The 13,533-nt window shown below is 55.9% G+C and overlaps 2 protein-coding genes across 3 annotated transcripts; both read right to left on the bottom strand.

Moving 5' to 3' along the window:
• Positions 1-1,526: 1,526 nt before the first annotated feature.
• HOXB7 (homeobox B7) lies at positions 1,527-5,020 on the bottom strand. Its single transcript, XM_014833632.3, has 2 exons — positions 4,488-5,020; positions 1,527-2,360 (listed from the first exon to the last, which is right to left on the bottom strand). The coding sequence occupies exons 1-2, from the start codon at positions 4,885-4,887 to the stop codon at positions 2,107-2,109; spliced, it is 654 nt and encodes a 217-aa protein (XP_014689118.3). The 5' UTR covers positions 4,888-5,020; the 3' UTR covers positions 1,527-2,106.
• Positions 5,021-6,244: 1,224 nt separating this feature from the next.
• HOXB8 (homeobox B8) lies at positions 6,245-9,136 on the bottom strand. Of its 2 annotated transcripts, XM_044745445.2 has the most exons (3): positions 9,010-9,136; positions 8,254-8,725; positions 6,245-7,451 (listed from the first exon to the last, which is right to left on the bottom strand). In XM_044745445.2, the coding sequence occupies exons 2-3, from the start codon at positions 8,675-8,677 to the stop codon at positions 7,144-7,146; spliced, it is 732 nt and encodes a 243-aa protein (XP_044601380.1). In that variant the 5' UTR covers positions 8,678-8,725; positions 9,010-9,136; the 3' UTR covers positions 6,245-7,143. The 2 variants fall into 2 exon arrangements, with proteins under 2 accessions (XP_044601380.1, XP_044601383.1); XM_044745448.2 differs by lacking the exon at positions 9,010-9,136 and having other exon boundaries at positions 6,245-7,448; positions 8,254-8,689.
• Between the last annotated feature and the right edge of the window lie 4,397 nt (positions 9,137-13,533).

The raw sequence follows: 13,533 nt of genomic DNA, 5'->3' as shown, positions 1-13,533 counted from the left end.
CCGGATTCTGGCCTCTCCCGCCCAAATGCCCGAATGCCCGGGTTCCCTGTCACAACTCATGTGCTCTCCAGGGGCTTCTGAGGTCATTAATGGGGGAAACTGCAGGTTTAAGGGCATTTTTCTTACAAATTCAAATTCAACAGCTTCTCTTAAGACACACTTCCCCTCCAACCCTCTACCCCTTTCTGGCCGGATGCCCGTTCTTTAAATTTAAATAATCCAGGGCTTACAATCGAATAAGTACTAAAAACCAGCTCCGCAGGTCTAGCGGCTGAGATGCCATCCTCCATTAGGGAGTGTTTTGGACAAAAACAACAACAAAATTCCCCCCATATTTCCCAGGTCCCCTGAAACACTCCCGTATTTTGAATGGAGGTACCAGTGCCTAAATGCAGGAAACGAAATAACCTCCCCCCAAAATGTTTTTCTTCTTTCTCTCTTTCTCTGCCTCCGGAGAAGATTCCAGGTTGCCGGCAGCGCGGAGAGCGGAGAGAAAGGCGCGGAGGAGCCGGCGGACCCCGGCGGGCGGGCGGGCGGCGCAGAGCAGCCGGGATGCGGCCACCCCAGCCGGGAAACTCGCCGCTCAGGCTCTCGCTCTGCGGGCTCATTTCCCCCCCGCCCCCGGTTCATTTATAAGTTTTATTTGGGTCGCTGTGTTAATTTAGAACGAGATAAATTGAAATAAATGAAAGTAAAATAAATTTCAGTAAAATAACCGAATAGCTCTTGCGGAAAATCTTTGCTGAGTGAGCGGGAAGCGGGGAGCACCCTGGCGACGGAGGCCTCCCTGGGCCGGCACGAGGCCTCTGCTCGCCGGCCTGGCCGCTGCCCGACGCCGCCCAAGAAGCGGGAGTGGAGCTGGGTGCTCATTTTCCCTTTCCTTCCCCCCTTCCCTCGTATGCGGCCTAGCACGCCGGATTTCAGCTCTGCAGTTGTACCCGGGCAGCCGCGCCGCCGCAGCCTCATTGGAAGGCCTGGACAAGGAAGTTTGGGGAACTGTGCCTGTTTTGTTTTATGAATGTGTGTGACTGAGCATGTGGCTCATGGGTGTGTTTACTTGGGGGCAGATGTGAATCTGTGTGTTTACAAGCCAACGTGTGAATGTGCATTGGTACGTACAAATGTGTCTGTGAGTGAGTGTGAATGTGTGTTTACTTGTGAGTGTGTGTGAACATGAATGCATGTGTTCTGAGTGTGGAGTTGGGATGTGTGAATGCCTGTATGTTTATCTGTGAACATAGGAATATGGGTTTTTATTTATGACTGTATGTGACAGTGTATATATTTATTTATGTGTGATGAGACCTGTAAATATATGTGATTATATGCATTTGTGTACGTCAACGGGTGTGAAAGTGTAAAGGGAATGAATGTGGTTGATATCGGTGTTCACGAGCTGGCAGCCCCCATAGCAGGTGGGCACCAGGAAAAAGAGCTGAACCCAGCACAGAAAGAAATGGGCCAGCGGCTGAAGTTGGAGCAGAGGGACATTGGGCTGCATGACAAACTTAGAGAGACACAGAAAATAGGGCACCTGTTTATTTTTTATTTGTGTTTTATTTCTCCATCCTTCAGATATACACAGAATGTAAAGAGGATCACAGGGGCTGGCGGGAGCAAGGAGCATCGGGCAGGCCAGGTGCACAGAGGGGACACTCGAGCTACTCGGTGGGTCCTTGGGGCTCCCTAAGGCCCCTTCAGTGCCACTACTGGGGAGTCGGGGGCTCAGAAGGGTGGGGAAGCACACACGTTTGTCCAGACCCAGAGACCACAAAGACAGCGTCAAGAAGGGGGCCTACAAAACAGCGAGATTTTACAAAGACCTTACAATAGCGACATAGAAAAGGCAGGCAAATTCCAGAAAGCTACAGAACAGGTAGAAGATGTCCTTCCCATACTGTACAAAACAAAGCCGACGGACTTTTCTATAGGTAGTATTTTTTTCTCAGTGTTAAGAAACCAAAATTTCACCTTCTCTCCTTAAAAACTTAACTGCTTTACCATTTAAATAGTCCCCCCCCCCATTTGATCTGTTTTCTGGTTCAGTTCCCAGAGCTGGGCCTCTCCCTTTCTCTTCTCTCTCTTCCTCTGCCCTTTCTCCATCCCTCACTCTTCCTCATCCTCCTCCACTTCGGTCTTGTCCTGGCCGCTGGCCCCCAGGCCCGCGGTCTTGTTTTCCTTTTTCCACTTCATGCGCCGGTTCTGGAACCAGATCTTGATCTGTCTCTCGGTGAGGCAGAGCGCGTGCGCGATCTCGATGCGCCGCCGCCGGGTCAGGTAGCGATTGTAGTGAAACTCCTTCTCCAGCTCCAGGGTCTGGTAGCGGGTGTAGGTCTGGCGGCCTCGCTTGCGGTCGGTCCCTGCGCACAGGATTTAGAGAAGAAAAATCAGTGCGTGTGGAAAAAGTCCCGAGAGTGCCCACCTCCCTCTTAGATCCTGTGTGTGACTTGGCGTCGGTGGTTAGAAGAGCCCATTTTCCCATTAAACCAAATTCTCACTTTCCATACCCCAGCCTATGCCTGCCCTCTTCTCTCAATGTGCAAACCTTTGTATAGGCCTCTTGAGGCAAACATTCCCATTTTCCATCCAGGAAGTCTTCCAACACAGGGCTCTGAACTCGAGATCTAATTTGCTGGCTCTTGAAGGCCCGGCGCCTAAGGGGAGCATGTGGAAGGAAGGGAGGTTAATCCTCCCATCACCCTGGGGACCAGGGACCCCGGGCCTCTCATGTCGGATGCTGACTCTGATGGTCTTGGGGGAGTGGGGGAATGGAAACCATGCAAGTGACCGTGGGGTGGGGCTCTAGGCCTGGCCTGAGTGCTTTTCCCAAGAAGAATAGGAGACAAAGAATCCTCCCAGGTCCCATGTCACCCCCACCCCCTTGTGGAATGAGGAGGAGGTGAGAATTTGTAGATTTCCTTCGAGCAGGGAGCATGGAGTTGGTCTGAGAGCAGCTGCCCTCTGACGGCTATTTTCCAGTGAGTGGCTGAGGTTCAGACAGGCCCAGGCTGCCCTGCCTGCCACCTGCCCAGCTCTCCAAAGCAATCTTTGGGCCTCCAGGAAGGCACGGGGAGAGGAGAGACAGCAGCCTGGGTTGGGGTGGAACATGAAATATCTGTGTGGTGGGGGCTGAAGGGTAGAGGAGAGCTGCCCAAGTTGGGCCCAGAACCCTGAGGCAGCTTGGGGGAGGTGGTGCTGGGGGAGGCGCTGGTGCCAGCCCTCCTGGGAAGGGGACAGTGGGAGGAGGGGCTGGGGCCCTAATTTCAAGTCAGATAAAAGCCAAACTGAAATGTTTACAAGCAGAAAAATTTGGGCTTTGATAAATCAACCGGAAATGCAGTTGAATTATGGAGCAGGTAATGGGGACCATGACCACCAATGCTGATGGTGTAAGAGCTGGGCTTCTCCTGGCTCTCAACCCTGGCTGGATTGGGAGCCTCTGACCACACGTCTTGGGGCTTCTAGACCTTGGGGCTGGCCAGGAGTCCAGGGCAGCATTAAGAAGGATGTCTGGGACAGGCTTGTCAGGAGACCCCATGGGGCCCAGTGGCCTGCACTCTCTAACTCTTGATTTGGCTCCGTGGAGTCCTAGTCCCTCCCCCAAAAGGACATTCACCCTCCTGGAATGATACCTGCAAACTTGTTGGCCAGTTCACCAGGGGCACTTAGGAGCTCTAGGGAGGGCACCTGAGGAAGCCAGCTCTACTTCCCTGAGGCCTCTGCCCCTTTCCCTAGTTCTTCTGCCTCCCCCTTCCCAAGTTCACTGGGGGGTCAAGAGCCTCATCTCTCTTGGCCTCAGCCCCTCTCTTTCCACCTGCCTCTCTGGCTCTGTGTCCCTGGCTGGATCCTCATCTCCTTTCATACCCCCTCCTGCCGCCAGGCCTCTAGAGCCCACCTCTAATTGTCCAAAAGGGAATAATGGGGGAGCTGGGTTGGCTGGGAAGGAAGGGGGAGGGGAGAATTGTTCAGCGCTGGGTCCCCTCCCCCAGACCTTATCCAAGCTAGGGCTGGGGGACACACCCAGAGCTGAGATCCCCCGCGGGGGAAGGGAGAAGGGAGGGGGAAACCCTAATGGCTATTCTCTGCAAACCCCAGCCTTCCTCCGAAAGACAAACGGCCTCGTCTCCAGCCCGTGCCGGCGCGGTTGATAAATATTTAAAGCTAAAAGGCCGGGAGGAAGGGTAGGGGGCGGGCTGGGGGCTCGGAGCGCCACGGCGTCGGCGGAGAGAGATCCGCCTGGGAAGCAGAGGGAGCCTGAGAGCACCAAGCAAAAATGGGGGGGGGGTGGGGTGGGGTAGGGTGGGGTGGGGTGGGGGTGGGGGCGGCGCGCCTGGTCGCGGCCCAGGGGGTGCCGCGTCCCCAGGGCCGAGCTCCTGCCGGGAGCACTCTGGACGCGGAAAGGGACACTTGGCCGTGAAGGGGGCGCCTTTCGGGGAATGTACCCGGGGCCACTGCGGCTCGGGAGACGGTTAGGTGCGCGGCGTTACCTGAGCTTCGCATCCAGGGGTAGATCCGGAAGTTAGTATCGGCCGCCAAGTCCGAGTCCCTCTGCTCCTTGGCGCCCGCCGCCTTGGCGGAGTCTCCGGGACACACCCCGGAGAGGTTCTGCTCAAAGGGAGCGCAGTGCATGTTGAAGGAACTCGGCTCAAGCCCGTAGCCGGCCGCGTAGACGCCGGCTGCACTCTGGCCCGCCATGCCCCCCCCGCCGGGGTACAAGCCCTGCATCGAGGCGGCGAAGGAAGCGCCCGAACCCGCTCCATAGCCCGGGCGCTGGGGGTTGGAAGCAAACGCACAAGAAGTTTGTTCGGGGAAGGCTCCGGTAGCGAAAACCGAACTTGCGGCTGGATATTTAGAAAATAAAGCATTCGCATAATACAATGAACTCATAATTTGGCCGGATGATTTGTAGGCAGGGACGTTTTAGTGTCGGTTTTACGAGATTCCTTGATATATTACAGAATTAGAGTCCAGATTTACACCAAAAAGGACCCCCTTTTTCCTCTCCGGACCACGTGACCCCGCCCACGTGACATCCCCTCCGCCAATGGCCGGGCAGCCTCCCCTCGGCTCCCGGTAATGTGGAAAAAATTGTGTGGCGTTGGATTTATAAAATATGATCAATAATGAATGGGAAAGCCAAGCCCCATGGATTGGGGCTGGGGGCTCAAGGGCTGCTGTCGACCCCCGTGGGCTGGAGGCAGCTTGCAGGCGAGATTTGGGGAGGAAAGAATTGAGTAGAAGGGAAAATAAATAACCTCCGAGTGATCTGTGTTGTCACCCCCCCACCCATCCTCCCCAGCCCGTTATCCAGCGAGAAACAAACGCAGGGATTGCACGCAACTAGGTGGTGAGGAGGTCAGCTCTTTATTAATCCGGACCAATTCAGCTTGGCTGGGCCTTTGGGTGAACTTGGTCCGGTTCCCAGGAGGTGAGGAACGAGGTGAGCCTGGCCTGGCGGCTCTCTCTTCTAGTGCCCCAGACATACGCGCAGGGATGGAGCGAGGCTTCGTGGGTGCTCCTAGAGGCGCGGGATCTAGCCCCAGGGCGTAGGATGCTGCGGTTTCTGGTGGCTAAAAAAACGGTTTGAAAATAAAAAAAGGAAGGGGATGGAGTGGGTGGGAAGAGAAAGGAAGGGAGGAGGGCAGTCAGGGTAAGCTACTCTCCTGGTTCCGGGAGGCGGATGCCTCAGTCAAGCTTGGCTGCGGGAGAAACAGAGCGAGCGAAGGAAGGAAGGCTGGGAGCCACGACCTCGGAGCTGGGCACTGGGCGAAGGTGGCCAAGTCCCAAAAAGGGAGAGGCTAGAAAGAGCATCTCCCCTCTTGTCCTGCTCCTCCCACCAGAGTCCGGGAAGAATAAAAATATGAGCTCGTTCAGCAGCCCTGCACTCCACCTTTACCCGCCCCCCATCACCCACATACACAGGAGAGGGCACACAGAAACAAAGGGGGAGGTGGTGGCGGACACAGCCACCAGCTCAGGCGCATCTCTGCAGCGTGGCCTGGGCGCCCGGGTCTCGGGGCCCTGGAGCCTAGGAACGCGAAGGGAGGGGGTTTCTCTTGGCTCCTCTCCCTCGTTCCTCTCTCCTCCAATCACGCGCAGCCGCCTCCTTCACCCCCTGCGCCCCTGGGCCTAGGGACTCGCACCACCTGCCTCCAGCCCCCGCCCCCTCCTCTGTGCGGCCTGGCCTGGCGGGCGCAGGAGCCCGATGACCGGCTCCCCCCCACCTCTGCAAGGCGCCAGGAGCCAACGAGGAGCGCGGGCCGGGCCAGTCTCGGGTTCTCGCTTGTAAACTTTATTGTAACTCTTCCGCCCTTTTCAGGCGCAGACAACAGAACAAAGTATAGAGGAACAACAAAATATATAATTAGCCCTCCCTCCCCCCAATAAAGCAATTCACGGATACAGGATACATTCTCTTCACAGTAAACCTAAGAACACTTTTAACAATTGCCCACAGCGCGCATGCTAACTAAAGTAACCTCTTTTGAGAAACACTTAAGACGAAATTGTCAAACCAAAGGGGGGGGGGGTGGGAGGAAAAGAGAGAAGCAAGAGAGAAAGCCAGCGAGCTAGGGAGGGCAGCGGGGGGGGGGGGGGGGGGGGGAGAGGGGTTAGGAGGGGGAAATGAGGACGCAGCGAGAGAGAGAGAGAGAGAGAGAGAGAGAGAGAGAGAGAGAGAGAGAGAGGGAGACAGAAAGAATTACGGCGTGAATAGGCAGTTTCATGTTGTTGGGAGAACTTAGCAGAAATCGGTACCTCGGTCATTACAAAGAAGCACGTTCAAAGGAAGAAAGACCATTGCACAAGGAGGCTTTTTACACGGGGCGGGGGCGGGGGGTGGGGGCTCAGCCAGGCCGCGGCCGCTCACCCTCGCTGGGCGAGGGAGTCCTTGCTTAAAATCCTTTTCTTTCCCCCGGCCCCCAGGAGAAGGGAAGGAGACCCACGGTAGCTCACACACAGAAGCTATTACGAGATACTACCACTAGCAGGGACTGGCGCGGCGGGGGGACGCTGCAGCGGGAGGCCAGGCTCCCGGCCCCGCTCGCGGGGCCAGAGCTCTCTCGGGCGGGGGCGGGCGACGGCGGCGCGGTCGGGGACCCGCGGACGGAGGGCGGCCGCGGCCCTGGCAGTCCCAGCTGGAGCCTACTTCTTGTCGCCCTTCTGCGCGTCGCCCTCGTCCGCCGCCTCCGGGGCCCGCTCCAGCTTCTGTTTCTCCAGCTCCTCCTGCTCACATTTGCTGCTGGGGAACTTGTCTTTGTTGTTCTCTTTTTTCCACTTCATCCTCCGGTTCTGGAACCAGATTTTGACCTGTCTCTCTGTCAGTCCCAGCGCATGCGATACCTCGATCCGCCGCTTGCGAGTCAGATAGGGATTAAATAGGAACTCCTTCTCCAGCTCCAAGGTCTGGTAGCGGCTGTAGGTCTGTCGGCCTCGCCTGCGTCCGGCGGCTGCTGGGAATGGGGGAAAGGGAGAGACAGAGGGGAGGGGAGGGTGGGGGAGGGGGCAGAGACGGAGAAGGTTGGAAGATTCGTGAACCAGCCTAGGAGACCAGTATAATAAGGGCAGGGGACCTTCTACCCCGCGCGGGGGCGGGGGCGCTGGGAGGCCGTGGTCAGCGGACGGGGGGAGGGGATAAGACACCACTGAATCTAAGGGAGCCAGAAAGGGGGAGCCCCCTCCCCTGGTAACCAGCACCAGAGACTTGGGGGGAGGTTCAAATCTATTATAAGTGCCATAAACTTTAGAAGGAAGGATGTGAAGGGGGGGGAAATAAGAATAAAAAAGCCAGGATGGGGACGAATGGACCCACCTTGAAAAGCCCCCAGAGCCTCTGCCCCAGAAGAAAAGTTTCTTCAGGGTAATTAAACTATAAAGCAATTGAGAAGTGCAAAAGTTGAGCGCCCCTACTCCCACCACCCTCTCTCCATTACCCCCCATAAAACAGTAAAAGGGGGGAAAAAAGGAGAGGAAGAAGAGAAAAGAGTAAGGCAGGGTGAGGGGTTTATGGATTCAGGAAATGTCGCTTAGCGACCCCCCCCCCTTCAAGGGAAACAAAAAAGGAAGAAAAAAAAAACCCGAAAGGAAGGAAGGAAGAAGAGAAAGAAGGAAAGAAGGAAGGGAGGAAGGAAAGAATGGGAGGCGACCTGAAAGGAGCAGGCACGTCTTCCAGGGGCTGGAGGAGAGGCGCTCGGCCTGCCCGGCCTCGGGCCCTCCGCTCTCCCCTCCGCCCGTCCGGCCCCGATGCGAGCTCACCTTGCGGGCGCATCCAGGGGAAGAGCTGTGTGGGCGACGGGCTCTGCTCTGAGCCCTCGGCCTCCTCGCCCAGGCCACTGGCGGCGGCGAGCTTGCAGTCGGCGTACTGCACCAGGTCTGGATCCTGCGCCCCGAACAGGCTCTGCCGCTGCAGCGGGTCGTAGCCGTAAAAGTTGCCGGGGTCCCCGTGGCACGCCACAGCGCACGGGTTCTGCTGGTAGGGAGCCGTGGACAGCGACGACGGCCCGTGGTAGAATTCCTGGATTTGCGACGGGTGCTGGAAGCTGCCGCCGCTGCTGGGACCATACACCACGGTGGGTCGGCCGCCCAGGTCCTGGGCGAAGCCGCAGTCATAATAATTGGGGCGCAGGGACTCCCCGGTTTTGTATTTGGAGAACAGTGAGTTGACGAAATAAGAGCTCATTTTATTGAATTTTGAGGCGGCGGCGGCGGCGGCGGCTGTAGTTGGGGGCTGTTGGGGAGGGGGTGGGGAGGGGGAAAGGGAGGGAGAGAGAGAGAAAAAAACGCGGATTCGCCGGCTCCTAGTCACCCTCGCCAGGAAAGGAGAGGGAAAGGGAGGAGGAAAAAAAAAAGGGCAAAAGAAAGAAAAGGCGAAGAAGATCTCGAAGCCACCACACTTTTTGTGATTTCCAGGAATAGAAAAGGACGGAGAAGCCTCCAAAAGTCTAAGCTTGCATGGCAGCCGCCGCTCGCGCGCCCTCCCCCCACCCCCCCACCCCCCAAACAAAAATATACCGCCACTTAAAGAGGTCCTCGCTTTACATTTCGAAGAAGGGATGCCAGTTCATAAACAGTTTTCGGTGATTTACTTCCCTGCAAATGAGTTGTTTCATATTTTGCACTGTCTTTTCATGATCATTTGCATCCATTAGAGACCCCGCATCCTATTGGCTTCTCCGTACTCCTCCCGGACAGAACGCAGAGCGAGGGTGAGAGCGAGAGAGAGCGAGCGCGAGAGAGAGCTAGAGCGAGAGAGCGCCAGGGAGTGAGGAGAGAGCGGAAAAAAAAAAAAAAAAAGGAGGGGAAGAAAAAAAAACACCCAGGGAGAGAGAGAGGGGGAGAGGGGGAGAGAGAGGGGGAGAGGGAGAGGGGGTGAGAGAGAGAATGAATACGGATTAAATCTGTTTAACTACCTACATTAATGAGATATCTCTCGCCTCGCAACAAATCAAATACCTTCGCAGACCACCCCCAAAGACTGATGTGGGGGAGTCACGGAAAAAAACACGCACACACACATACACAACGCGCCAGGCGTAGGCATGCTGTTAATTTCGCGATTTTTAACGAGGCAGTTGGAGTCTTTTTAAATGTCAGGGTCGCTTCGGAAAAATGTAAAAGAACACGGTTTAATTGCGCCGAGTTTTAAAAGGTCCTATAAATGTAATTGGTATTTTAATACAAGTTATCAAATCATACAGCTTCTTCTCCTAAACATATTTTCAAACAAACGAGGTAGTCATATTTAAAGCTTTAATGATCAATTTCCTTATTATTGATAAAGGTTTAACTATCGTGTGGAGGGAATTGGCTGGGTAACCGGCCCCCAAAAAAACGGCTGTAAACTCTTTAACAAACTATAAAACGCAATAAAGCCGGAGTCTGTTGTTGTTTATGCCGCAGCGCATAAAAGCTGTTAGCATTTTACGAGTTCTTTCCTCTACAGCTATAAAACTGCAGCTTCGATCGCCCCCGCCGCAGGACTGCTGCTCGGTGGGGGTGACGAAGCTGAAATGAGAACGATTATGGGTCTTTTCGGCGCAAACGGTGACTTTTCCGAGATTTTCGCCTCCTTCAGCGGTGGCCAGCACCTGCCCCCATCCCCTCTCGGGAGCCCCCAAGCCGCCCCCTCTCTGCCCCACCCTAGCCAGTCACCAACTTTCCTTCATTAAACAAACAAGCAAGGATTTTCTGTGGAGATGGGGTCCAGGAGGGCGTGAGGAGGGACCAAGAGGGGGAGAAGAAACTTTCTGGTTAATGGGCAGTGGCGAGGCAGGGAGCAAAGTTCATCTTGCAACAGCCAATTCTGCAGTTTTGCACCATCTCGGTTGTCTGGGGGGAGTGCTGGAAGGAGAGGGGGTGTCTCCAGAAGGCACTAGGGCCCAGTCAGCGCTTTTGGGGACGAACTTTGTGTGAGGGAGAGAGGGGTCTCATGCCACCAGCAGGATGACATGCAGTTGGGCTGCTCCAAGCCTGGACCCAGGCGTTGGGACCCAGTAAGCAAGCCCATTGGCTCCCTGCCTTCCCAGACCGGTCCTCCTCACCTCCGGCAGCACCCTTGGGTGAGTGGGCACCGCCAACCCATTGGCACATCAAAGGGAGGGAAGGGCAATGGAGGCTGCTGATGGGCATGGAGGCCCGGGCACCTGGCCATAGTGCCCACTGTCCTGTGCCCTCCTCTGCCCTAGGCAGTGGTTGCAAAGTGTATGTTGGGGGTGGTACCTTTTTGCCTTCAGTGTCCTTTGAGCCACTGTCACTACCTAAACTGACCTTGGGGTAAAGGGCTCGGGATGCAGCAAGGCCACTGGGTCCCCATTTTCTCTCCTCTCCCCCTAGGGAGCCTCTAGTTAAACCCAGCTCTCCCTCCAGACCTGAGGACCTGGGACTTGAGACACAGGCTGCAGGACAGAGCTGACCGGATGCCACACTCTCATGCCGGTTGCCTTTCCCAGCCTAACCGGCCTAGTGACCATGGTGGCCAGGCTTTAGAAGGCCCCATTCTGAGCGTCAGAACCGGTGGCCTCCTGCAGCAGCTCACTGGCCAGGGAAAGGAAAGAAAGAAAGAAGGGAAAGAGAAAGGAAATTTCTGGCAACAAAGGTGGAGGCTTTACAGACACAATCAATCCATTGTTTATTCATCAGAGAGTGGTTTCCTTTTGGAAGGGGACATTCTGGGGATTCCATTCACCCCAACCTTTGTAAAAATGAAACCATCACCTTTTCCAAGGAAAGGTTACCAGTGGGGCCACTTGATCCTTCAAAAGTGAATCCGGAGAATGGGAGAGGGGCTGCAGGGAGAGGGAGAGAAAGGAGAAAAGGAGAGGAGGGCACCGGTCTTGAATTTTCAGCGCGAGGCAGAGGGGGCGGCCAGGCAGCGGGAGGCAGAGTTAAGTTGTTGCCGAAGCGAACATTTTTATCAAGTGCGGGGGGATATTATGGTCATGATTTGAGGACTCACCGGTGAGGTAGAAATTCAATGGCTTGTTCTAAATCATCCCTACACCGTGCCAGAAATTCCTGATGGAAGGAAAATGTTTCTATTATAAGAAAAAACAAGAAAGAGCGAGGAGATAATTTATAAACACCCAACGGAGAGCAGATTTATTAGAGAAACTCAAGTTGAAGAGAAACTCCGCTTGCCTCTTCGCACCCGGTCCTGGGGGAGAGAGGAGAGGCTGCGGCGGGGCTAATTTTAAGGGGGGGGGGCATCTATTTCTCCTGCAGGTTCGTCTGAATGGGGGGCACCGACCGGAATGGGCCGGGAGGAAACCGGCGATTTGGAACCGAAGGGGCTGCGGGCAGACAGCGTGAGGGTCTCCAACGAAAAATGCCCAGAGTCCAGGCCTCCAGTCGCTAAATGCAAAATGACTTGTGTCCTCCAGGTTTGTTTGGGGCCCGGACCGCGGTGTAGAGAGCCGCAGCTCTCACCTGGAAGCCACGGACCGCGGTGTAGAGAGCCGCAGCTCTCACCTGGAAGCCACGGACCGCGGAGAGACCCGAGCTCCTGCTCCCCGGCCGCCGTGCCTGCCCCACAGCCTTCCGGAAAACGCGCCTATTTTTGGCGGCCCAACTTGGGGGCGCAGAATAACCCGAGGAAACATCTGAGTCTCCGCGCACCTCGCCGTTCTGGGGAGCCCCTGCCCCGTGCCTGGCTGGCCCGGCGCGCACCCAGCCCGAACCCGGACACGTACAAAGGCTTCGGACGGAGCCTTCGCGGAGCCTGGCCGCCCCGCAGGCTATGGACACCTCCAGTCCCCGCCAAAGCCACGAATCCATTTCCCCAAAATTGTCCCCCCACCCCCCTGGTTAGCTCACCCCGTTCCCTCTCCTGCCGATCCCGGCAACCGGTTTCGGGGCAGCTTCCTCTCCATCTGACCTTCTTGTGCCGGCTCTGCCCTCTCACCTGACCTGCTCACCGCATCCGCAGACATTCCTCGTGCCCCACTCCCCGGAAGATCCCATTTTTCAGAATCAATTCCCTGTTATTTGGACCTATTATTCCTATTATTATTATTCCCCATTTTCATGCATTTGTTGCCCCACCAAACACAGTAACTGGGTGAGAGGCACTGAGCTCTCCTCCTGGGGGAAATTCAGGAAATTGACCATTTGAGGAGAGGGGGGCAACACTATTATATCTGAAATCTATAAAATGGGGGGAACGGCCACAAGGAACCCTATATTTTTATTACGCTCAAATTATTCATGACTTTTGGTAGCGCTCAGTTCGTAAATTCAGGGCCGACCAAGGTGCGATGTGCAGCCGCCGGCGTCCACAGCCGCCGCACCGGGGATTTTCACGTGGAGCAAGGGTGCCATCTAGCGGCCATTCTGAGAAAGGCGCCGCCGCTACCAGCTAGGCCACTTTCTCGGAGAGCCAGCCACCGGACCAGCGGGAGAAACTAACTTTATTAGCAAAAGAGGGAGAGGGAAACGAGAGTGGACGAAAGAAAAGGCATCGGAAATCAGGAAATGGTTCATGAAATTGTGCAGATAAGCTAAAAAGGCGGGGGGGACGAAGAGGGGAAGGAAAAAAGAAATCATAAGCTTTTCCTGCGGTACTTGCACCCGCCCCCCCACCTCAAACCCCTAATTTCTGGCTGAGACCGCCTAGTAGTACCGTTTATGGCCCGTAAAAAGGGAAGCCGAGCACTTTTCAAACCCAACACGATTGTTTCAAATTCTGAGGGTGGGGGGAGAAGAGGCCTGAGAGGGTGGGATGGGACTGTAAAAGGATCAAGAGGCTGCCCGCGCCCAGACGTCTGGGCCCGCTGGACCTGTGTGTGTGTGTGTGTGCACGCGCGCCTGTGCAGGGGGCTTCTCTCATTTATAATGCCCGATTCTGGAGGGGGTGTGAGGAACAAAGACAAGAGTCCGAATTGTGTTCTCTGAAGTGTTTGTGACAACAAAGTGTTCTTCCCCCCGTCCTCCCCTCCTTGCCCCTCGTTGCCCCCCAGGGCCCCGGAAACCCCAGGCCCCGCGTCCTGCGCGGGTGAGCGAGGGGGCTGCCGGAGCCAGGCGCACCCATTCACCCCGCCA

Source organism: Equus asinus, chromosome 13, assembly GCF_041296235.1.
Source record: "Equus asinus isolate D_3611 breed Donkey chromosome 13, EquAss-T2T_v2, whole genome shotgun sequence".
Taxonomy (NCBI): Eukaryota; Metazoa; Chordata; class Mammalia; order Perissodactyla; family Equidae; genus Equus; species Equus asinus.
This window is presented reverse-complemented; position numbering and strand designations above follow the sequence as displayed.